Genomic DNA, 26,523 nt, shown 5'->3' with positions numbered 1-26,523 from the left:
GTCCTCAATGAATAATCAAACCCTCCTTTATATAGTAGGGAGTCCTATTCTAGGTACAATTCCATAAAAGGTAAAAAATCTTTCGTTTAACTAATCACCGGATTTCCGCCAGTACGTGTCGAGATCCATGCCGCAATACTCGGCCGGTCACGGATATCACAGCCTCATATTAATTACATTAGGTTGCCCGATAATGCTCTCTGAAGTCTTTTAAGATTTGGATCGATATCGGGGTCACGGTCCCGATATTCTCGAGGGCGGGTGTCGTGCTCCCGAAACCTGTCTCGATGAGTCCCTTACCTCGAGGCCGACTCCTTGTCATCATGTCCCTTAATCAATTTATTTTATCAGAAATTGGGTTGTCTCATGTGTCTGGTTTCACCTGTATATAGATAGTCCCCTCATTTCTCGGAGAGTAAGTTGTACGGAAACAATGAGGAACGACATGAATTCTTCGATCTCTTCTCCAACACGCTGCAAAACTAAATGACAAAGAAACTGAAACATCCCATCAGCCACGTCATAATGACTCCCAACGCGTGTCAGCCGTCGGCAGGCTGCTCTTGGATGCTAAACGGTGCGAAGCCCCTATAAATACCCCTTCTTTAATTCATTTTTTACTTTTGACCAAGCTTTTATCGTCGATCCTTCAAGATATCACTGCCTTCCTTCATTTTTCAATATTCTTACCTTCGTTCTTCAAATTGCAACCTTTCTATTACCTCTCACTTAAGCCAGTGTGCTTGATTTTCTTAGTAAGTTCTCACCATTCATCTCTTCATTCTCCTTCATACCTTCAAACATTTTTATTCAGATAAAAAATGGCAAAGACTTCCAAGACCGTTCCCTAGAAAGATGCTCCTTCTTCTACACAGTCGACCACTGAGGTCGAGGAGACCGCCCCTAATGTGGTCATCCTCGAGAGGTCCGCTCCGGGTGCGGCCACTGATGAACCGGTAGTCGACCCCCCTTGGAAATGTTCGTCCCCCAGGGGTGTTCAATTAATGATGACTTCAAGGTCGAAAATCCCTCTTCGGTTCAAGGTCGATGTGAGGCGGTGTCCCGGTATATTTACTCCATTACTAAGGTCGTTCTTCCTGCAGTTTGAAAGGATTGCAGCTGGGTGGATAATGATGTGGTGATTCACGGGCCCGATGATGACATTACTACCCATGTTGAGGAATATCTGAGCATTGACACTTATCCCTTTACATTGGGCCCAGTGGACCCGGTCATCTAGGACTTTTGTAGGAGGTACGACGTACGCCTCGGCCAAATCCACCCATCATTGTGGAGGATCATGATCCTTCTCCGATTCTTCATGAACAAAATCAACTCATGTACGTTCACCATCGATCAGCTACTACGCTTGTACAGTCCCCGAATCTTCTGGGGGGACTGATAAAGCTTGTATGCGGAGCCAGCAAAGCCCCATTTTCAAGTATCGACGAGGACCGGGATCGGGGTTGGAAAGGACACTTTGTCCGAGTGAGGACCGCCGACCTGATACCTGCCGAGTAGAGGATGTTCCCCAAGAAGTGGATCGTATCATGTAAGTATAACTCCTTTAAAACGTTGATTTTATGTTTTATCTTCCCTTTTCATATCGGTGTTTGCTGTGGTGCAGCCCTCGCTCAAGTCCTAAACGCCATTCCTCGGCTCAAGGAGTGGATCAGAGGCATTTGTTCACAGATGCCTTATGTCAAACGCTCGTGGTGCGAGCTCTCAAAGGGCCGCTAGGAGGCCCGTTCTCATGGTAAGATTTCTCTCTCCGATTAACTAGCACTAGACTTTCTTTTTCAATATTATGTCCTCAGTGCTTCTCTTTTTTGCAAGCTTACTTAAGACCATCAAGCTTAGGCCCTTACCAGGGGGGCGAGGACCTGCCCGCTGATCCTGCTGCTTCGGGGCAGCCCAGATCCACAGCAGGAGAGAAGAAAAGGAGAAAGGCCCCGAGTTCCCCGAGCTCGTAGAGGAAGAAACCAAGGAGTAGGTTGTCTCGTAAGCCAAAGGAAAGCTCTAGCTCCCGAGTACCTGACTCAGATTCACTCTTCCAGCTCAGGGACGAGCCTGAGGAGGACGATCTTTTTGTGGCCCGCGAGCCGTCCGTCCCCGAGGAACAGGTGGCAGCTGAGGGGGCAACGATATAGGCTAATCCCCCTCAAGTTCATGAGGGTAGTACAGAGATGAGGGTCGAGACCTCTCGAGGCGCCGGCTACGCCCCGCCTGGTATTATAGAAATTTTGGGGTCGCCCTCATTCACAGAGTCCATGTTCGATGAAGCCCGAGCGATGAAGGAGCGATCCAATGAAGGGGATCATGTTGCATAAGATCCCTTCCAATGCTTCTTTGATAGTGTAGACTCAACCGGCCGAGAAGACTTCTCTAGGTTGGGTGACTTAGAGGTGCCGAGGAAAAGTTCATCCTCGAAGGTCGGTGGGCCCAACTTGAGTCCGAGGTTGGTCAACCGATTCCTCGCTCCGAGCACAGATCCTGGCCGGAAGCAATCAGTTTTGTCACGGTGCCTGGTAACCGAAAAAGTCCAGGAAAAAATGAACGAGGTGTATGCGCCATGCTTGTTTAACGAAGCACAACAGGCGCTGAACCGGGTAAAGTGTTATCACACTCTTTTATCTTCGAATTGAGTTTTTGATGATTCTAATGCCTTTTCTTTTTGCCTTTTGCAGGCCTCGGTGCTCCACCATGAAACCTTTCTCCAGTACCGGGGTAAGCTTAGCCAACTCGAGGCCGAGGTCAAAGAGCTTGCTGAGAAGAGGGACATGTATAAGTTTCTCAGCGAGCAACGCGAAGGAGAAGTCAAGAATCTCCAGGCTGAGTTGAAAGCGGCTCAGAAAGAACATGCCGACCTAGTGGAATAGGTAAAGATCGTCGAAGTTAGTAATGACAAGTTATGCTTGGTTACTAACGGTCAAAACCCACAAGTCCAGCAGAAGCTTGATCGGATCGACCAGCTTCGAGCCAAGATGGATGAGGTCAAGGCCATAGTCGAAGAGTGGAAGGGCAAAATGGATTGATTGGATTCAGAAAAGGAGACTACCCGAGAGCAGTTGGTCTTGGCGGAGGTCTGACTTTGAGCAGCGAAGGAGAAATCTGAGGCCCGGTCCCAAAAACTCGAAGACCTCCAATCTCAACTGGGCTCGATCTTTGCTGAACGAGATACCCTTGGCAAGGAGCTTAAAATTCCCAAGTCAGCGGCGGAAATAACTAGGGCCAATGCTGAAGAGATGGTGTCCCAGTAAAGAGCTGACACTGAGGTAGCCCAGGACCGCCTGAAAGTCACTGTCGAATACGTGAAGTGGCAATCCCGAAGAGAGGCTCTCAAAGGAGTTCATGCCTGGGGTTTCGACCTTCCGGCTGAGATCTAAAATGCTAAGAGGCTCGAGGCCAAGGTCAAGAAGCTGGCAAATCCTGAGGATGAGGAAGGCTCCGAGGGTTCCGGCTGATCCGAGGGCGAAGAAGACCCCGATGGTCCCGGTGATGAGGCGGGCTCCGGCGAAGATCAGGCATAGGTGCCTTGTAGATTTTGCTTGTTTTTGTATTTTTGTATATTTTGTTGAGGCCGTTTGGACTTTGTGAAGATCTTCATATATATATATACAAGGCTTTTATTTTTTCCCTTTCGCAATCTTCAAGTTTGTTTCTTTTGTATTTTTCTTTACGATTGCAAAGATTTTATATGCCTTAGCACGTAGTAATAAGGTTTTGTTCGGAGGTTCGAACAAGGATTGTTCTCGATGTAATTTTGCATAAAACTCATGGGGCTTGGTATGACCGAAAGCTTTCCCCAAAGTGCTTACTTAGAGTTTTTTAGATTATAATTTTGCCGAGGGTAGACTTTGAACCGGTTTGGAATTTTTGAAGGCCTTATATTTTGGTTACGGCTTTCGGACGTCTCCGAGCCATTTCTAGGATGGCCATAGCCTTTTAAGTTCGGGTATTACCCAATAGGCTTATTACCGCGGGATTCGATACCCGAGCCGTCCGGGCTTACCCAAGGCGACAGTCCCCGAGTGGGGGTGGCCGTAGCCTTTAAAGTTTGGGCACTGCTTAATAGGTTTTTGTGCCCCCGGGCTTCGACAGCCTGAGCCATCCGAGTTTGCATTGGACAACAGTCCCCGAGTGGGGTGATCTCTTGGATCTAGATATAAGTGGCCCTTGGATTCGATGTCCTTAAGGAACAAAATGTAGTAGTTTTTAGGAGACAAAATATATATCCGCAGGGTAAAAACTTTCTCTCATTTCTGTGCGCAACATGAAAGATTGCAAATGTGTACAAGCTTCGTGTTATGGATAAAGTGGTCTATGTGGGCACGGTTCATTTGAACGTTTGGCCCTTACAATAAATCTTATCCACTGAGCCTAGACTGTTTGAGCACAAAGTTTCTTTCCTTGCTAAAATCAATATCCAAGGGTGACGGCCCTAGTATTCGAGGCCGATTGTAAAGAGGGCTCGGATATTGTTGATGTAAACGTCGACTCCGGTTCATAAACGGTCTTCAATTCTAAGTTAGCACGATCTACTACTACCTCGTTAAAAACCTTGCCAGAAAATCCATTTGGAACAAAATCGGTTCAAGGGAAAAATAGTGCAACGCGTGCTTTCAGGCCTAATAATTGCATCATTCTTTGGTTGTTGCTTTCAAGTGTTAGTTCAATTCGTAATATATGTAAAGAAAAGAATGAATGGGTTTGTACCTTAGCAGTAGTACCATTTTAAGTGGGTCGCGTTCCAGTTGTTCGGTAGTCGCTCCCCATTCCCTACTTCGAGTTTGTATGATCCTTTGCCGGTGATCTCGATAATTCGATACGGACCCTCCCAATTCAGTCCCAACTTACCTTCGTTCGGGTTACGGGTGTTTACGGGTGTTTAGTGTCACTTTTCTTAATAACAAGTCCCTGATATTTAAGTGTCGGAAATTGGCTCTCTGGTTGTAATACCTTTCGATCCGTTATTTTTGAGCGGCCAACTGGACGAGGGCGGCCTTGTTCCTCGCATCCAATAGTTCCAGACTCGTGCTCATGGCCTCATCGTTTAACTCTTTGGTCGCATATCGGAACTTAAGACTCGGTTCTCCTACTTCGACCGGTATTAGTGCTTTGGCACCGTAGACCAACGAGAACGGGGTGGCCCCGATACTAGATTTTGAGGTCGTACGATATGCCTACAAGACTTCGGGCAAAATTTCTTTCCATTTTCGTTTGGCGTTGGTCAACTTCTTCTTAAGATTTTGGAATATAGTTTTGTTCGTAGATTTCGCCTGCCTGTTCCCACTAGGGTGATAGGGTGTCGATAGGATCCTTTTGAACTTATGGTCCTCGAAATATTTACTCACTTTACTGCCAATGAACTGCTTTCCATTGTCTCACACGATCTTGGCCGGCATTCCGAACCGGCATATTATGTGGTCCCAAATGAAGTCAATAACCTCTTACTCCCTGACTTTCTCAAATGCCTAGGCTTCCACCCATTTAGAAAAATAGTCAGTCATAAATAATATAAATTGAGCCTTACCGGGTGCCCATGGGAGATGACCAACAATGTCCATTCCCCATTTCATGAATGGCCAGGGTGACAGGACCGAATGTAGTAGCTCCCCGGGCTAATGAATCATCGGTGCATTCCTCTGACATCCATCGCATTTTCGCACGAACTCCTTTGCATTTTTCTCCATGTCGATCTAGTAGTAGCCGGCTCTGATTACCTTACGAACCAACGATTCGGCATTCGAATGGTTCCCGCAGGTGCCTTTATAAACTTCCCTCAAAACATATTCGGTATCCCCCCGGTCCCAGACATATGGCGATCGGGCCATCGAACGTTCTCCTGAATAAGTTGTTGTCTTCGGACAAGCTGAACCTGGCCGCCTTTGTGCGTAGAGCTCTCAATTTTTTAGGATCCGAGGGTAATTTTCCGGTGTTCATGTAATCTATATACTTGTTTCTCCAGTCCAAGGTTAAGCTAGTCAAGTTTATCTCGGCGTGGCCTTCTTCCACTATTGATTTCATGAGTTGTACGACCACTCCCAAGTTGAATTCATCGCCATCAACCGACGATCCTAAGTTAGCAAGAGCATCGGTTTTGCTATTTTGATCTCGAGGTACATGTTGCAAAGTCCATTCTTTGAACCGATGTAACGTCACCTGTAATTTATCCAGGTACCTTTGCATTCGTTCTTCTTTGACTTCGAATGTTCCATTGACTTAGTTCACCATAAGGAATCGCACTTAGCTTGAATCACCTCGGCCCCCGGGCTTTTATCCAGTTCGAGACCTGTAATCATAGCCTCATACTCGGCCTCGTTGTTAGTCAATTTTACAATTCTAATAGATTGCCTAACTACAGTACCCGTCGACGACTTCAACACGATGCCAAGTCCGAACCCCATTATGTTCGAGGCACCGTCCGTAAATAGGGTTCAGACTCTGGAGGAGGTCCCCGAGTTCAACAACAATTCCTTCTTGACCTCGAGTATTAGGGCCGGCGTAAAGTCGATCACGAAGTCCGCCAAAATTTGAGATTTGATGGTGGTTCGGGGTCGATATTCGATATCATACCCGCTGATTCCCATGGCCCATTTGGCCAATCGTCCCGAGAGCTCGGGCTTATGCATTATGTTCCCCAATGGGAAAGTAGTCACGACACATATAGGATGGCATTGAAAATACGGTTTTAACTTGCTAGACGCGCTTAGCAAGGCGAGCTCCAATTTTTCTAGGTGAGGATACCTAGTTTCAGCCTCGCCTAGAGTCCTGCTAACAAAGTAGATAGGAAATTGCGTACCTTCCTCTTCCCGGACTAGGACTCCACTTACCGTTATCTCGAATACCGCTAAGTACAAGTACAGTTGTTCATCTACCTTCGGAGTATAAAGCAAAGGCGGGCTCGAAAGATACCGCTTGAGGTCTTCCAAGGCTTGTTGACACTCTAGGGTCCATGAGAAATTATTCTTCTTCTTCAATAACGAGAAGAACCAATGGCTCTTGTCGGAGGACCTTGAAATGAATCGTCCCAAAGTGGCTATGCGCCTGGTCAACCTGTGAACGGCCTTGACATTGTCCACCACGGTAATGTCCTCTATGGTCTTGATTTTATCGGGATTGATCTCGATTCCCCAGTTAGACATCATGAATCCGAGAAATCTCCCGGACCGACCCCGAATGTGCATTTCTCTGGGTTCAGCTTCATATTGTATTTCTTCAATATGTTGAAGGTTTCCAGCATATGTTTCAAATGGTCCTCTGCTCGCAGGGACTTAACTAACATATCGTCAATGTAAAACTACATTGATTTTCCTATTTTCTCTTCGAACATCCGATTTACTAGGCATTGGTAAGTGGAACCGGTGTTTTTAAACCCGAATGGCATTACGTTATAGCAGTAGGTGTCGTACTTAGTGATGAAGGATGTTTTTTCCTGGTCACCCGGGTCCATCTGAATTTGGTTGTACCCCGAATAGGCATCGAGAAAAATGAGGATCTCATGGCCGGCCATGGTATCGATCATGCGATCGATGTTGGGCAAAGGGAAAGAGTCCTTGGGGAATTCCTTATTCAAGTCTTTGTAGTCCACACACATTCTTAATTTATTACCCTTTTTAGGGATTACTACTACGTTTGCTAACCAATTCGGGTACTTAACCTCCCGAATGGATCCTATTTTAAGGAGTTTCGATACCTCATCTTTGATGAATGCATGTTTGACTTAGGACTGAGGCCTCCTTTTCTGTTTGATCGGGTGGAACTTCGGATCCAGACTCAGCTTGTGAGTAGTTATTTCCGGCGGGATCCCTATCATGTCAAGGTGGGACCAAGTGAAACAACCTATGTTAGCTATAAGGAACATAATGAATTTTTTCCTGACCTCGGGACTTAACCCCGTGCCCAGGTATACCTTGTGATCGGGTAGGTGCTCGATCAATATGACTTATTCCAGTTCCTCGACCATTGATTTGGTAGTGTCGGAATCGTCAGGGGCAAAGAAATACCTGGGAACTCCGTAGTCATCGTCTGCACCCGTCCCTTGCTTCTCCGGTTCGGTCTGGGCCAATGTCGGTGATTGCTATTTGGTTTCTTTCTTAGCGACCAAACTTGGATCCTTTAGTGTTGAAAGTGTGGATATCGGAACCACCTCGTCAACCACAAACATCTCCTTTGCGGCCGGTTGTTCTCCGTAAATTGTTTTAATCCCTCCCGGCATTGGGAATTTCAACACATGGTGCAGTGTCGAGGGCACTGTCCTCATGTTGTGAATCCACGGCCTCCTGAACAGAGCATTGTATCTCATTTCGATCACAAAGAACTTTGTTTCTGAATTATTCCGGCGGTGTTCACCAGTAGTGTTATCTCCCCTTTGGTAGTCTTACATGCCATGTTGAATCCATTTAGAACTCGAACTGCCGGTACAATTTGGTCTTGTAGACCCAGTTGCTCTACGACTCTCGAACTGATGATATTAGCCGAGCTACCTGGATCAATTAACACACGCATAACTCGAGATTTATTTATAAGTATAGATATTACCAATGCATCGTTGTGTGGATGCACAATGCCCTCAGCATCCTCATCGTTGAAAGATAAGGTTCCTTCTAGCACGTAATCTCGAGTTCGTTTTTCCCTTGTTATGGATACTTTAGTGCGCTTTAACATCGGCCCCTGGGGGACGTCAACCCCATCGAAGATCATGTTAATGATGTGCTTAGGTTCTTCCTGCTCAATCTGCTTATTAGAGTTCCTATTCCTGAAATGGTTTTTGGCACAATCGTTCTGGAGCTCTCGGAGATGTCAGTTATTGAATAACCGAGCTACTTCCTCTCTCAGTTGTCGGCAATATTCAATTATGTGTCCATGAGTGTCGTGGTATATACACATTAGGTTTGGGTCCCTTTGGGCTGGATCGGACTATAAAGGTCGAGGCCACTTGGTGTCTTTGATGCGTCCGAAGATACGATGGCAGCAGCATCGACGTTAAAGTTGTACTCCGATAACTTTGGTGCTTCCTTAGGCCCAATGGGCCTGTCGAAACCGCTTTTGCCCATGAGTCCCCGGTTATTTTGACCTCGATCACTTCTCCTTTCACTTCTCACAGGGTTTCGCCCATACCCATTACCTCTTCAGTATCTATTATATGGTTGATACCAGTCCCTATTTGATCTTGGTTCACGATCAATGTCTCTTTTGGATCTGTCAATAGTTCTGACGGGATAAACAGAGCCGAAAGGGGCCCCAAGCTAATCATCTTCGACCCTAATTTTTGATTGATCTCGGTTATGTACGTCGGCCCAATTTACAGCCGAATATTCTATCTGATTTTTCTTCAACTGCTGTGAAGCCAATGAGCTTCGAGTATTGAGTCCTTGGGTGAAGGCCTGAAAGGCTTTGGTTCTGCTGGGGCATGGCTTTGGTTCTGCAGCTGGGCTATCGCTGCCTGTTGAGCCTATAGCATTTCGAAGATCACTCGCAAGTTGATCCCATCTCCTTCGCCGTCGTGTGTATTTTGGGCTTCCGATCGGACTCCCCCGTAGATGTTATTCTCAGGATCGGTAGGCAAACTTGCATTGATCGCCACATGTGAGTTGGCATCTAATCACGCTCAACTCTAGTCCTAAAAGGATAAGCGATCGCTGCAAATATAATTTGGTCTAAAAGTCCGGAGTCAAATCTCACAGAGAACTAAGGTTTCACTATAAATGTTCAATATCACTCAGAAGACAAGCTCGAACAATTCCTAAGTTATAAATATTAAGATTCTTATATCTAATTATTTAACAAATTAAAGTAGTAGATTAATAACTAAAGATACTACGAGTTGGAAAAAAGATTAAGGAGCTCTAGAGTTATGATTTTCCCAATTGTCGGAATCCTTCCATCTACCTCTTCTATAATTTCACCTAAGTATTCTCTACTGATCATGAGCACTCAACTTATCGTAATTCTCTCTCGAGCAACTACAACAATGTACTAGTCATATTCTCTCGAATTACGCTAGCTCGCACTTTTTCACCGCTCACTATGATCATATCAAAGCTTCGTTATCTCTAATAGTGCTTTTAAACCCGTCGTATTGATCTCTCATATACATTAGGAGTGACGTTGTTCAACAACCACCTAAATATGTACTCTTTTTCAAGCAATGCAGAATAATTAGGCACCATCAATTGAGAGCTCTTCAATTAACTAAAATAAGCACATAGTTGAACAAATAGAAAAATTCAAAGACTCAATTATATCAAAACGTATCAAGAATTCATCTTACAAAAGGTTTCATCAAAACCCTAGATAACAAATTAGCTATTCATAATAGTATGCAAAACTACAATACTAGAATTCATAACCAATAATAAAAATAGGAAAAAGAAAGTGAAAAACTCGTAGAAACATTCTCCGCCTTGATCCTTGTGTGTTCTTGCCTGCTTAGGTCGATTCCCTCTCTAATGATGTCTCTTCAATAGTGTCTAACCCTTCAAAAACTAACTTTTAGGGGTATTTATAGGGTAAGGGCCGAATTTACATGTCCAATACTAATGAGGAATTAAACTATTTTTTCGGATGGCATTGTTGGCGCCTTGCACTGACTGTAGCGCTGTTGTTTCGGTGCAAGGCACTGTCTGTAGCCTTGTCTTTTCGGCGCAAGGCACTGTCTATGGCACAGATGACAGTGCCCTGGACAATGCCTTGCACTATCTATGGCACTGTTGTTACTGTGCAAGGCTCTGTCTATGGCACTGAATTTTCGTTGCCTTGCACGTCTTCTTTTATTACTCTATTTTGTAACTCTGAGGTACCATTTCATGCAACTTTTCTCCAATTCATGTCCAAGCATTCCTACATATGAAATAAGCTCTATTAAGCGCAATCGTCGCACAAATTATCATCCAAACAACAAGAAAGTAGGGTAAATAATGTCAAAATATATGGAATTATCTCACGACATCAACACCCCACACTTAAATGTTGCTCGCCCTCGAGTCAACCAACCAAACACTTCCTCTTCTAGGACCCAACAAGCCACACATTCACAACACACTACACCTATGACCATGGTTGATAGTAACATTTAAGCTCTAGCATATATTGTCAACACTTCCCAGACTCATGCCTAATTTTAAAACATCCAACCCAGGAGCAACATGATTATAACAATCTTAGCCTCGAAAACTAACTCAATGTCACAATACACCCGAGGCTTGAATAATTAATCTAACAGAGAGGTCTAATAATGTTACCTATCCTTTGTGAAACCATGTGCCCTCACAATAAAACAAGAGTAAGCAGTCCACACATCCAAATCACGTGATCGAATATATTTTAAGGACTCACACATATGAAGAACAATCACTCACTCTCTCAAAGAAGTCACATGCACGCAAACGGTACCATAGGACTTGCACATTATGTAAATCTCTACTAATGTAGGCCCGATCGGTCCGAAATCAACTAGGACTTTAATATGGTTGTAATGTAGGCTAAGGTACGGGTAGGATATGTTTAGGATATAGTGACTAACCCTCATAAGCACTTTAACACATAATGTATTCAACTTTAAGCGCAAAATTCCTTCGATCCACTTCAATCATCACAAGATAGCTCACCCAGAATATTTTTCCTTCTTATTTACGCACTGCTTCAGATCACATCCACTAGAAAAAAATAATAAACCTTTATTTATTCATTTATTATTTTTTTTCTTTTTTTTATTTTGTATTTTTTCCTTGCCGCTAGTGGAGTTTTATTAAAATACAAGTGCACGTTCCTTCCTTCTATTGGTTCCACTCAAAAACTACCCCAAAGGGGATAGGCTTGTAATGCGGGTGCCAAAAGAAAGGCTAATAGGCTCAAAAGGGTAAACTAGGGATGACTTAATTTGTGATAAGCAACAAAACTCAAAAAGATCAAAGAAAGCCTAACATCACTTTTCAAACCGAGCAACATCTAGGATTTCGATTCAACTCACATTCCGGGCAAGTTCTAGACCCAAATGTAATAACATGGACTATGCAAAGAACTCACTTCATACATTGCATATGACTCCCTAAGGACGGTCCTATTCGGACTCTCAATCAAATAAGTATTCACAAAGCCAAGAGATATATTAAGCATAGAGCACAAAGTGAACACAAGTAAAGCAACCGAGACATAGGAGGTATACCACATGCTATTCATTTTTACCAAGGCGTCATCATATATTTAAAGCTAAGGGAAGGTGAAACACATGTCAGAACCTAAGTATGCAACCATCAAACAAGTCAAAAGGTTCAAATCACATTAGTTTTTCACCTTTATTTCCTACATACTACTCTAAAGTAAAAATAAAAATAAAAATAAAAATAAAAATTAAAACTACTACCCGGTTCAAGCTATATCCCATGGAAAAGAACTGAGGTACTAAGAAAAACCACGGGGGGTTATTACTGCCTAAAAAAATAAAATACATGTTTTTTGTTTTTTTTTATTTTTTGTTTAGACTTAAATCCCTCAAGAAAACTGTCTAGGAGATCTGTCGTTGGGAAAAGTCCAAATTATTTTCTAAAAAAATTTATCAATTAAACTAACACAACTAAAATAGCATAGAAAGTCACCCAGACAATCTCCTCACCCCACACTTAAAATTGTGCATTGTCCCCAATGCACACCATAACTAATAAGAGGGTAAAAGAAACTCCCTGGTAGGCCAAAGGCCGAAGCACTAGCAGGTCATGGGGTACTCAGACTTCTCCCAGGGTTGGTCCTTCGTACGGGTACCTCACACTTAGTTTCAACCATCTGGTTTGATGTTGCATCATTCCAATAGCTATGCTTCCCATGCTCCTAAAAACTCAAAAACGACACTACAAAAAAAATACAATAAGAAAATAATTAAAAAATAAAACTAAAAAGAAAAGAAAGCAGTAAAGTTGGGTTGCCTCCCAACAAGCGCCTGATTTAACATCGCGGCACGACGTGAACCACTTTCTGCCTCCACCTCGAGCTTATGAATTGAACCCCCAATTTGGCTTCAAGTTTTCGGTTATGCTCCAGGGCTGGTGGAACAAATTTAATTGGCCCAAGCAACCATTGTACTATTCTACACTTCTTGGCTTTTAGATGAAGTATGAAGTCATGTCTTTCTAGCAAGAAACATTCCAGAATGTAGGCACATTGTTCCTCATTCCTTGACTCCTCAATCGGCTCGGATGACTCTATTTCCATATCGTCATCCAAGTACAATGTGAAAAAATGTTTGGAGTGAGGACCAATGCGCTCAAACACATGAACTTCGGGACTTTCAACATCCTCAACATCAATGATACTAGAGTCAACAAAATTTATATCCCCAATGTCCTTGGCTGACTCTAGTCTCACTTCTTCAACATCGACATCCTCAAATTGTAGTTGGCTAGGTTGTTAATGTTCTACTCTGACCTCCTCAATTAGCACCTCAAATTCACGCTCTTCTTGGCTACTATCCCCAAAATTGGCTTGCTGATCATTAAAATCTTCAACCACTTGGCTAAAGTGACCATTTTTACCATCATAGTAAGGGGTTGGGGGAAGATAAGAAATATAAGCACAACCATGAAAGTGACCATTTTTACCACCACACACATTCCACAAATAAGATTGAGTTGGTGCACATAACTCGCTCTCGTGAACGTTTTGAAAATTTTGCCACAGGTGATTTCCATCACAATATGTATACGGATCAAAAGTAAAATTACCAACACCTAAACTTCCATAATTCCAAAATGTCATGTTTCTCAAATCAACAAGTAAAATAAAATAAAATTAAAACAAAATAAAAGTTCAAACTTGAAACCTAGCAATATATACAGCTACAACTACACTGTTAGTTCCCCGGCAACGGCGCCAAAATTTGATCACGCCCAACTCTAGTCCTAAAAAGGATAATCGGTCACTGCAAATATAATTCGGTCTAAAAGTTCGGAGTCGAATCCCACAGAGAACTAAGGTTTCACTATAACTGTTCAATATCACTCAGAAGATAAGGTCGAACAATTCCTAAGTTATAAATATTAAGATTATTATATCTAATTAACTACCAAATTAAAGTAGTAGATTAATAACTAAAGATACTACGGGTTAGAGAAAAGATTAAGGAGATCTAGAGTTATGATTTCCCCAATTGTCGGAATCTTTTCCGCTACGTCTTCTATAATTTAGCCTAAATATTCTCTATTGATCATGAGCACTCAACTTATCGTAATTCTCTCTCGAGCAACGACAACAATGTACTAGTCATATTCTCTCGAATTACGCTAGCTCGCACTTTTTCACCGCTAACTATGATCACGTCAAAGTTTCGTTATCTCCAATCCTGCTTTTAAACCCGCTGTATTGATCTCTCATACGTTAGGAGTAACGTTGTTCAACAACCATCTAAATACGTACTTATTTTCAAGCAATACATAATAAATAGGCACCGTCAATTGAGAGCTCTTCAATTAACTAAAACAAGCACATAGTTGAACAAATAGAAAAATTCAAAGACTCAATTATATCAAAATGTGTCAAGAATTCATCCTACAAAAGATTTCATCAAAACCCTAGATAACAAATTAGCGATTCATAATAGTATGCAAAACTACAATACTAGAATTCATAACCAATAATGAAAATAGGAAGAAGAAAGTGAAAAACTCGTAGAAGAATTCTCCGCCTTGCTCCTTGTGTGTTCTTGCCTCCTTAGGTCGATTCCCTCTCTAATGATGTCTCTTCAATAGTGTCTAACCCTTCAAAAACTAACTTTTAGGGGTATTTATAGGGTAAGGGACGAATTTACATGTCCAATATTAATGAGGAATTAAACTTTTTTTTTTCCGGATAGCATTGTTGGCGCCTTGCACTGCCTGTAGCACTGTTGTTTCGGTGCAAGGCACTGTCTGTAGCCTTGTCTTTTCGGCGCAAGGCACTGTCTATGGAATTGATGACAGTGCCCTGGACAATGCCTTGCACTGTCTATGGCACAGTTGTTACGGTGCAAGGCTCTGTCTATGGCACTGAATTTTCATTGCCTTCCACGTCTTCTTTTATTGCTCCATTTTATAGTTCTGAGGTACTATTTCATGCAACTTTTCTCCAATTCATGTCCAAGCATTCCTACACATGAAATAAGCTCTATTAGGTGCAATCGTCGCACAAATTATCATCCAAACAACAAACAAGTAGGGTAAATAATGTCAAAATATATGGAATTATCTCACGACATCAACACCCCAAGGATCCGCGGTCGGAATTCCATTGGGATTGACAGGGGGAACCTCGTTACTGGGTACCATATTGTTGTTCTCGCCATGGTGACCGGACTCTGCATCCACGTTTAGAGGGGCAGATTGGGAGTTCGACATTTTAAACTTTGACCTGAAATTAAAGACACTTCAAAGAACAAGTGTAAAATAGGGTGTGTTATGGAAATTTGTATCAAATTGCCATTATTATCCTTAGCCCCACGGTGGGCGCCAAACTGTTTACCCTAAAAAATGGATAACAATTAAATTTGTAAGTAGTTTTAATGATACGTAGATTTATTCAATACAAACAATAAAGATTGCTAGAATAAACAGATAAGAGATGTAATAAATTATCAAACCGCTTGAAAATAAGAGGGGGGGTGATTCTGGACTCGAGGGCAGCCTCAATGAGGTATCCGTTTTCGATCTCGGACTTATAATAATGAAACACTGATCAACAAACGTAAGAGCTTTGAATAACAGTAAAATAATAGTATATTCCCTTGGTATGCGTGTTACAATATACTCAATGAATAATTAGACCCCCATTGATATATTATGGGAGTCCTATTCTAGATACAATTCCATAAAAGGTAAAAAATCTTTCGTTTAGCTAATCACCGGATTTCTGCCGATACGTGCCGAGATCCATGCCGCGATAACCGGCCGGTCACGGATATCACGGCCTCCTATTAATCACGTTCGATCGTCCGATAATGCTCTCTGTACTCTTTTAAGATTTGGATCGATACCAAGGTCACGGTCCCAATATTCTCGAGGATGGGCGTTATGCTCCCAAAACTTATCTCGATGAGTCCTATACCTCGATTTTCGCTCCTTATCATCACGTTCTTTACTCGATTTATTTTATCGAAAATCGAACCTTCTCATGGGTCCGGTTTCACCCGTACACAAAAGGTAGGGAGAAAGACGTCAATGGCAGGTGGGAATAAAGATCAAATTCTGTAATTACATTCGACGATGGAAATTCCATAACATCTAAAGACTGAAAAGCCTATGAAGGCACCGCCCAGTCCGTACCAACTTCTTAGTTCGATAAACTGAAATCTCGGACGACATACATCCTAGGATTCCCTGTTGAAAGATATATAATTAATGCACAATAAAAATACCATGGATGATCACACGAGTAAATTTTACAAATTGTCATATAACTATGGTTTTTATTTACCAAAGTTATATAACTTTATTTTCTCACACAAAAATCATATAACTATTATTTTTTTTCACCAAAGTCATATAACTTTATTTTCTCACACAAAAATCATAAAACTTTCACTAACTCACACAAAAATCATAGTGGTCGGAAAATAAATTTTTCGGTTTTAGTTTTTTATTTTTTATTTTCAGTCTAATAAATAATTATCCAATTAAAATAAAAAAATATGAGTATATCTTTAGCCAAAATAATAGCCGATATATATAGGAATGACTCAATCCAACCTGACCGAATATTCATATGCGTAAGTTAAAATAATACTAAAAGTGAATTTTCCATCCATAAAAATCTTAGTTCGGAATGCATGAGATTGTGACAAAAAATAAAGAAATAAAAGGTACAATTAGAGAACACTTGAAATAAAAATGCTATCAGACTGAATAAAAATTTTGAAAAGAAAAATAAAAGATAGAAGTATCATGTTTTGAAGGATTTACTATTCACTTTTAATATTATTTTAATTTTTATATATGAATATTGGGTCGGGTGGACCAGGACGGGTTGGGTCATCGCTATTTTAATTGGATTATTATTTATTAGACTGAAAATAAAAAATAAAAAATCACAAAATAAGAAAATATTACTGAAAATTTATATTTTTCGATCACTATGATTTTTGTGTGAGTTTGTAAAAGTTTTATGATTTTTGTGTGAGAAAACATAGTTATATAACTTTGGTGAAAAAAGTCATAATTATATGATTTTTATGTGAGAAAACAAAGTTATATAACTTTGGTGAAAAAAAATCATAGTTATATGACTATTTGTGAAATTTACTCATGATCACACACTTCAACATAATATCATAATAAATAGAGATTTTGAATTCAAATTTTATCACAAACTAAAATACACAATTGGCCTATGAAAAAGAAAAACAATATAAACTCGCACATGATACACGTTAAAAGTATATAATTAATTAATTAATTAAAAATATATTTTTTACTAATTTATTTAAACTTTTAAATAATATAGTTACACAGTTCAATATTTTCCTTTAATATAAGTCTTCGTAGGTAATCCTGTGTATTTTTTTAATATGTACTCATACACGTGGCAATTCAAATTTCATATGTTAAGATACGAATGCAGTATACCAACAAATTTCAAAAAATTCAGTTTCATCAAAAGAATCTAGTGGAAGTATTTTTGGAATATCAAAAAAGTTGAAAATGAATTCTAAGAAAATGACAGGGCTAAATGAAATTTGGCCAAAATGCAAGGTTCTATGAAAGCATGCACTGCCCCCGACGTACGGATCCTCTTTTTTTCTTTTTTCCTTTTTTCTTTCCTTGTTTTTTTTTTAAATGCATATTTAACAAGTATTTTCTTTTCACAAACTCCAAATTTGCGTAGCAATGAAACCAAATAACATGGTTCGAACTATGTTGTGTTTATCGAATTTTATGAAGGAAATTATCCTATGAGTTGTAGATGAAATAAGTGGTTTAAACCCTGTTAAGCTTTGCTGATATTATGTTCTCGCCAGTATCCTTCGAAAATAGTATTGTACTCCTTCCATTTCAAAATAAGTTTCATTTCTTGCTTTTCCGAGAATCAATTTGACTAATTTTCAATGTAAAATCTGATTAGATCAACACAGGTTGGGAAAGCAAGAGAGCGCTTGGTGTTTTCTTATCTTCTTCCCGCCCTAGGCCTAGGAGTAGCACAAAAAGAGGGATTAGCATTATTGACTCAATGATAAAAGCACTAATACTTTCATCGTTGGGGCTCCGCGCACTGAGAAAAGGTAGTTTATTTCAAGTCGATCATTCCATGAGTTTGAAACAGTGATTACTTACCACATTTAGCAGATTATTAATTACTAGAACTCGTTTATCAAGAGATTTTAGGACCCGTTTGTCCATAAAAAACTGAAAATATTGTTTGGTTATTTATTGTACTGAATTTTTGAAATTATTTTGCAGATGAGTTTCAAGTTTGACAAGTAAAAAAATTATTTTACCTCTCAAAACTGTAATATTTTAAAGTAAAATACATATTCAAATCTAATTTCAAATGTCAAATACTTTTTTTTTCAACTTGAATCGATCCAAATACTCACTATTTTTCTCAAATATCGGCCAACCTTTGTGTCAGAAAAAAAGATCAGCTAAAAAGAGCATTTCTAATCGGACAGCGGGACATGATTCTTGGTACAAGAATTCCTAGAAAACCTATGGCTATAAGGGGGGAAAAGAAAAGCAAAAAGCTACTAGCACGCACAGAACACACAACACACACATATATATATATATATATATATACCCTACCCTTAGACTTGTAAAAACATGCATATATTGCCCCATAAAAAACTAGCCATCGCCTTGTGTTAGTTTTATTTATTTAAGCATCAACATGCCAAGAGAACGTGAACCTCTGGTAGTTGGTCGAGTGATAGGGGATGTATTGGACCCTTTCACAAGATCTATTGGCCTAGGAGTTATTTATAGGGATAGAGAAGTTAATAATGGGTGTGAGCTTAGGCCTTCCCAAGTTATTAACCAGCCCAGGGTTGAAGTTGGTGGAGATGACCTTCGTACCTTTTACACTCTGGTAATACTTTTTTATGTTTTTTAAAATCAATTATTCTATTAAGAGTTCAAACGGTTGAATCTACATCATACCTATCGAGATGCGATTTTTTTTCGGACCCTGCGTGAATGCGAGAAATTTTATGCACCAGACTGTTTTTTTATATACGGGAATTGAGAAGACAAAAGGGTGGTAGAATCAAATGCATAGTTATTGTGTGGGGACTCTCACTGATATTACTTTTTTTCTTTTTTGTTAAGGTTATGGTGGACCCTGATGCTCCAAGTCCAAGTGATCCAAATCTAAGAGAATACCTCCATTGGTTAGTATCGTCCTTTTTCTCCTACCTCATTATTATTTCTTTGTTTTTTGGCTTTATTAAGTGCAAATTGTGCCAATTGATTGTTAGTATAATTTTGTATATGTATATTTTGAGTTTTCCTATGTTGTATATGTCCGGTGTCCCATGTGAATGATAGTACGGTGTCGCTAGGAACTCTATCTACAATGCATATTTTATATCATGATATAAGTTTGCCCGGCATGAGTTAGATCGTTGGGACCGGTTCTATGAATTTGGGTCGTGACAAGAAAGTCAATGATCTTTACTAGTTTCATACTCACTCTTTTTAAGTCAATTGATATATCTTTCAGCTTCTTGAACTGAGGGTCTTGTGTGTGGTTGTTATCCACAAGGTCGGAGGTTCAAGCCCCCCTAACTAGCGTATCTCTATTCCTTACTTGTAGAATTACACTAGATTTGCTGTTGTTGTTGCTTGAATACTCGAGGGTCTATCAAAAATAGCATATCTACCTTATATACCAGATAAGAATAAGGTGTGCGTACACTTTACCCTTCACAGTTTTGAACAACAGCAACAACATACCCGGTTTGAGATGATGAGTACTAATGTGACGATAGTGGTTGTTCTTGGTGCGATGCAATGTAGAGACTGCCAACTTTAAACCTAATTCTGTTTTGCTTTCCTCTTTACCGAGGTTTTTGTTTATGGGAAGTTTATAAACCATGAAATGTGCAGTCACAATTACCTTCGTACGTTGTCATTTCATCTACCTACTACTCTATCTTGGGTTAGGGTGACCATATCTTATTCCCAATAAAAACTTTCAGAGATCTTTTAATTACGAGAAAGAGAAAAGGGAATAACCAAAAAGAAATGGAGTCTTATGGTTGCCTCGTGTGCTAGAATCATGCACTAGTCTTAAAATTTTATACTTTTTACGTGGACTGTTTATATTACTTAGACTTACCATCATACCATGTTAAACTAGTTGAATAATTCAACCACAATATATAAAGCTTTTCCGATACACTAACACTAAAATCAGCTGAAACTTCAACATACTTTTGTTTATTGTACCTAGTACAATATTGGTGTCAAATCGATGATATTAAAAGTATTTTGGATTATTTCAAGTAACACAAAAGCCGTAGAGATGGCGGGCTATTACGGGGCGGGTTCAACCTTAACCCGCGAAGATTATAACCCGCCCCGCATAACAAAATTTTCTATTTTTAACCCGCCCCATCCCGCCCCGCAATATTTTTTATTCTTAATTTTTTTTAATGATGCTAAACCTTTTTTAACTTGAAGGTCATTCCGTCAACACTATTTTTATATTATTTTCAGCTTAAAATATTATTTTAATTATCAGCTTTAGACAGTAATTACTATACTCACTTTTTTCCTTATCTAATATTTTTTTTTCTACTTTGACTCACCAACCGAAACTCTTTGTATATAAAAAACATATGCTTAGGAGAGACCTATATATGTTATTTTAATTTTTTTTAACTAGGATGATTTTAACTTTGGTGCTCCAAAATTTATGATCTTGTAATTTACTTAAAGAACATGCTTATATAATCAAAGGGGGACCCAGAATTTAAAGGTGGTGGGGCATATGAGCATACTGCTCAACCAATACTCCATTGGACTTTTGATCTTAAGGGTTCTATATATATATATATATATATATATATATATATATATATATATATATATATATATATATATATATATATAGAGAGAGAGAGAGAGAGAGAGAGAGAGAGAGAGTTTTTGTTAAGCAAACAGGAAACATATATATTAAAATTACGTAATGTTTGTTACATCATGGCCTAGTTGTGTCAAAAAATAAAATAAAATCCATCTGTGTACGATTTTTAGAATTTACGTGACATTTTGGTAATTATTTGGTCCGTAAATGCTTGCCGTTGTTGTGATTGATATATATATATATATATATATATATATATATATATATATATATATATATATATATATATATATATGTCAAAGATGTTTAATATTAATCGAATAGTTATTCTCGATATCTCTGGTATAACTACTCGTTGATATAAACGTTTGAGCTTTCCCAAGGAGGTACAGACCAGTCGATTTCTTTCTCTGAGGTTGACAAAAGTATCCAGTGGTTAACGCCATTGATTAATCATTTCCATTTTGTCATCTTCACTACTAAAAAGATCGTCTGATTTTATTCTGTCCCTGCAGAAGATTTTAGAGTGAACTCCTTTGATTTGAGCTTTGATATGAACTGAAAGTAATTAAATATTTCTACTACAATTTTACAAATTATTAAACTCTTCTGTGAAGAAAAGAAATTCCCATATATTTCGTGTTTTTTTTTCTTGTTAATTCAAATGGCCCATATGTACGTATAATCACTAATTATCTGATTTTTGCTAATGAACCCTCGACAGGTTGGTCACTGATATTCCAGCTACCACAGGTGCAAGTTTTGGTAAGCAGCTCTTTCGTTTAATTGTGTGAGCCAATTTCCTTTAAATCTTGTCAAAGACAAATACACAAATATTAATTAGAAGATGAACAAAAAGGCAATATGATGTTATAGTCTAGAGCTCTTAGAATTAAAAAAAATGGTTCAACATAACATTTTACAATTTAAATAGAAAAAAATGACTATAAATTAAGATCTCTTACGGATAAAAATAAATATTTCTTAGAAAATTTGACATAAAACTAAAAAAACTTTGTATACGTAAAAAAAAATATTTATCAAGGACAAAAGTGGAAATTCTCGCTCAAATATTTTACCTTAGTAGTGCACAAACATCATCGTACCACAGGATTTGATGGGATAGTAGGAATTTCTCTACTTTTAATTAGAAATTCTAGTTTGAGCTTTGGCAACAGAAAATTTCGTAGTAGAAAGCATTTCACTCCTTAACATAATTTGAGCCGCGTCTAAACTAAATGTTGGGTAAGGTTCCATGCTCTCTCTTATATATATATATGGACACACTATCCCTTCCGACTATGTTATGGGGAAGGGGAGGTTAGATCTACTCATTGATTTTATATTAGATAAGTGGCCGTACTATAATCGTTCAGAAGATATAGGCCCACGCGCTACACACAAAAATCAATTGGCTTACTCAATTCGAATCAGAATTAGTCTAGATGTTTAGAAGAAGAAAAAAGGACTATCATCAAGATTTATCTTATCAACTTTAGTGGTCCAATACTATGTATAAATAACAATGGCAAGTCCTTAAGATCCATAGCTTTTTAGGAGCTATAGTATTTGCTTTTATGAATGTCATGTCCTCCTTTCTTTCTCCTTTGTTCCTTTTCCCAAAATAGACCAAACATTATCACTAATGCTTTGTTATTGTCAAAAGCATAAAAAAGTTAGTGTTTTCATATTTGTGGGCAATGTTGCCTTTTATCATGTTGTCACAAATTCTCAATGTGATTGATGTGCCCTAAGCTTTCCTAAAAGGGATGCTAATGGTCTAATATCTTTCTTTAAGTTCCATCACTTTAATATTGATATTAGTTATACATAGGTTTAAAAAACACTATCAAACAAGAGATTAATAATATAAAAACTAATAAATGTATTATAATACATCATACCAAACTACCCCTAAAAGATGAAGATCCAGTCTTTGAGCCTATGGATGTATTAATTTAATTTATTTGTTGATTGGTCACTTTTAACACATGCCGCAGGATTTGTTTTTCTGTGCTACAACGTAGTTTGTCGACATTCCAACCGAGGAGTATTTTGAATGTGTACATAACTAGATTGCACATATGATTGTCGTTTAGGGTTTAAAGAATGTCCAATCTTAATGCTTCGCTAATTAATCTTTGAAAAAATACATAGAATATACTTGAAAAGCCGGAAGAATATATATATAAGTTTGAGCTATTACAAAAATCACATTTTTACTATTTAATATGTTATGTCTGAACTAGCCCCTCATGTGTGGAGCTGGTGCCTTTTCATACTGTATTGTATTATGTCGCAATATGTCTCCTCACTTATAGGGCTGATTCTTTTTCATGGACCAAATAACGTATAACTTTCTGGTGACGAGATTGAAACTCATGACCTCCTATTGTTCTAATATCATATTGAATTATGTGATTATCTCATCTAATAGTTTAAAATTGTTAGTATCATGAGCACACTTTTAATTGATTAATTACATGATGTCTTAGCAATTATTACCACATGATATATATGAACAAATTATCTATTTATATAAATGGTATTATTATAGGCCAGGAAATTGTGTGCTATGAAAGTCCAAGGCCAACAATGGGAATACATCGCTTTGTATTCGTATTGTTTAGACAATTGGGTCGACAGACAGTGTATGCTCCAGGATGGCGTCAGAATTTCAATACAAAAGATTTTGCTGAACTCTATAATCTTGGTTTACCAGTTGCTGCTGTCTATTTTAATTGTCAAAGAGAGAGTGGCAGTGGTGGACGTAGAAGGTCTGCCGATTGATGACATGCACTTTTAATATCCTTTTTAATCACTCTACCAATAGAGATATGAGCTTTGATTGGAAAAGAAAAGAAAAAATGTTTAAAAACTTGTGTGCAACAAAATGGCACATTAGCTTAACCAGCAATATTGCCATACATCTGTAGTTGTACTTTCTATTACTGCATAATATAATGCCTGTCTTGTCTAATAATTACCAGCTGAAGTTGATTTTAGGAAGTTTGAATTGTTCCTTCGTATTTATATCCAAATTTTGGTATCACCACTTTGTTCTCCTTCTAACCTTTAGAGCTTGTTTGGATTAGCTGATCGTAAGTAATTGATAAGTTTGAAATGATGAAAAATATTTTTAAGTGTTAAAACTGAGGTTTTAAATAATCATTTACATATTATGAAACTGATAATAAGTAGTTGATGTATTTGGTAGAAAAGTGCCGATAAGCTGTTCTTTTATTAAAATGACTAAAATATCCTTCAAAACTTTACAAAAAATTATAAATTAAAAAGTTTCTTTGTAAAGAAAAGGATGAACAACGAATATGGAATGAAGAAAAAGTTAAAAATTTTATTTTGGGAAAAATATTTTGTGAATTAAAAAATATTATTAAAGACAAACTAGTAAAAGCCTTGGTCAAACTAAAAGTGCTTATAAGCTTAAAAGCCATAAGTTGGGGTTGACCAACTTATGACTTATGGCTAATTTTAGCTTATAAGCACTTTGAGTGTCTATCAAACGCATAGATAAGTCAAATAATTATAAACCAGTTTGACCAACTTATAAGCTTAGCCAACACCCTCTTAATCATTTAAAGTTTCAAACATGTTGTAAAGTTGCTTAATTTCATATTTAAACATCATTTTTCTAAGGGATAATTACAATTTTGGGCCGCCGAAAATAAAATAATTGAAATATGTTTTGTATATTAGGTATAAATATACATATAATAATACATATCATATAAATAATTTGGGTTATCGCTTGTAATTATTTGGGAATGTTATACGAATAGCCGGCCAAATTCATTATTTACTTTTTCTAGTCGATATACATAGGTTATATATTGATTATACACATACATATATTATACATCTGCTGGCTATTTTTAGTTTAAGAGTTTAGGTGGCCGGCTATTTGGGTTAATTCTTTGGGTCGGGGGCTAAAAATGAAAAAGCCCTTTCTAAAACTTTTGGGTTGTGGGCCTGACGGGCTACGCTGGGTTGTAGCATGGTGATCTGTGTAACAAGACTTTTGGAGTTGTAGGTTTGTTTGCTTGAAATTGGTTTGTTTTTACTGCATGGGCCGTTGCCATTTGATTGGGCAGTCAAATGGTATATCCCAATTCGTATCAAAATTCAAGAATCCTCAACATTTAGGGAGAATGACACGAATAAGATGCTTTTGTGCCACTATTAAGTTTTTGGTTAAACTAATAAAAAATTTAGGAAAAAGCTCTATGACAGAATTTTAAAATACGTCGAGCGAGATTTTCCTTAAGCGCCATAATTTTAAAGTACACTAGACAAAATTATGGTGATTGTCAAGATTTTATTCGGAAGGATCATCAGAATTTTTTCACTATTGTGGCTGAAACTCTAGTGATAATTAAAATTTAGTGGCAAAATCATGACGAACACCATAATTATTGTGTGCTTTAAAATTTTGCTTAACATGATTTAGCCTTTAAAATTCTGGCAATCGATAAAAAAATCTTGTCTAACGTGCTTTAAAATTTGGCGTGAGACTATTTTCCTAAAATATATCTTGATTTTAGGAAATGTCATGACCAAAAATCACGTGACCAGCACCCGACACACTATCCGATCCGAGTGAACCAAATCATGTGATGCACCCAAATCATATGCATGAAAACCAATTTAACTGCAAAATCTCCTTGAAAATCATATACATTTTCAAGTTAAATGATAAAATATTTTCCAATTCAAAATCACACATGATGCCTTTCATGATAATAACAATGAGACTAAGTAAAATAAATATACTTTCATGAATGTCGCGTACAAACCCGTTACTATAACCTTTCACAACTTTCTATGGAGGTTCTATACCAAAGAATAGAATTAAACACTTGGGCTAATACTCTACTAGCATAAATTAAGAAAACAATATGATAGCTACCACGAAATAGGAGTGGTGCCTCACCATATACCTCATGAAGAGAGTCATCCTAGCCTTGGCCGCATGCCACGTATCATACCTCATCCTGAAATATGTAAAGTAAGCGGGACCGTAGAAGGGGGCCCCTAAGGGCTGAGTACATCACAACGGTACTCAATAAGTTTCATAGACTCTCTCTAACTTAAGTTCTTGGGACAAACTTTATAAAAATAATGCATCAATAGTTGATATAAAACGATAAGAAATTTTATCAATTCATGATCCTTGTCCTTTTAAATAAAAGTCAAGTGAAATATAACTCACAATATAAATTTTTAAAATTTTATATCAACACTAGATTTTGGATAAAATCATGCAAAATAATTTCATTTGCTTTAAGTCATTGAAATCACTTCCGGCTCCTTAGGATTAAACATAAGAAATAATCCTTACCTTTCACTGGGAGTACTATACCATCACCGACATAAGAAGATCAACTAGGTTATGTACCAAGCGGCAAGTATCATATACCCTACTTGCTCAAGTTGTCTCATCGTAGTGCCGTACGAATC

At 38.4% G+C, this 26,523-nt stretch overlaps 1 protein-coding gene across 1 annotated transcript; it reads left to right on the top strand.

Annotated features, from left to right (window-relative positions):
* The first annotated feature begins 18,756 nt into the window (after positions 1-18,756).
* Positions 18,757-24,051, top strand: LOC107801912 (protein VERNALIZATION 3). The gene is made up of 4 exons (XM_016625332.2): positions 18,757-19,044; positions 19,284-19,345; positions 21,770-21,810; positions 23,603-24,051. The coding sequence occupies exons 1-4, from the start codon at positions 18,847-18,849 to the stop codon at positions 23,833-23,835; spliced, it is 534 nt and encodes a 177-aa protein (XP_016480818.1). The 5' UTR covers positions 18,757-18,846; the 3' UTR covers positions 23,836-24,051.
* Positions 24,052-26,523: the final 2,472 nt, after the last annotated feature.

This window comes from Nicotiana tabacum, chromosome 4 (assembly GCF_000715075.1).
Source record: "Nicotiana tabacum cultivar K326 chromosome 4, ASM71507v2, whole genome shotgun sequence".
Taxonomy (NCBI): Eukaryota; Viridiplantae; Streptophyta; class Magnoliopsida; order Solanales; family Solanaceae; genus Nicotiana; species Nicotiana tabacum.
Note: the sequence above shows the minus strand (reverse complement) of the source record. Positions and strands in the feature narration are given on the sequence as shown.

What these genes read in the sequence shown, in the direction of transcription:
- LOC107801912 (XM_016625332.2), top strand. Translation starts at nt 18,847, where the DNA reads ATGCCAAGAGAACGTGAACCTCTGGTAGTTGGTCGAGTGATAGGGGAT. An exon ending in TTCGTACCTTTTACACTCTG is followed by an intron (nt 19,045 to 19,283) that starts GTAATACTTTTT and finishes TTTTTTGTTAAG; the next exon opens with GTTATGGTGGACCCTGATGC. An exon ending in TACCACAGGTGCAAGTTTTG is followed by an intron (nt 21,811 to 23,602) that starts GTAAGCAGCTCT and finishes GTATTATTATAG; the next exon opens with GCCAGGAAATTGTGTGCTAT.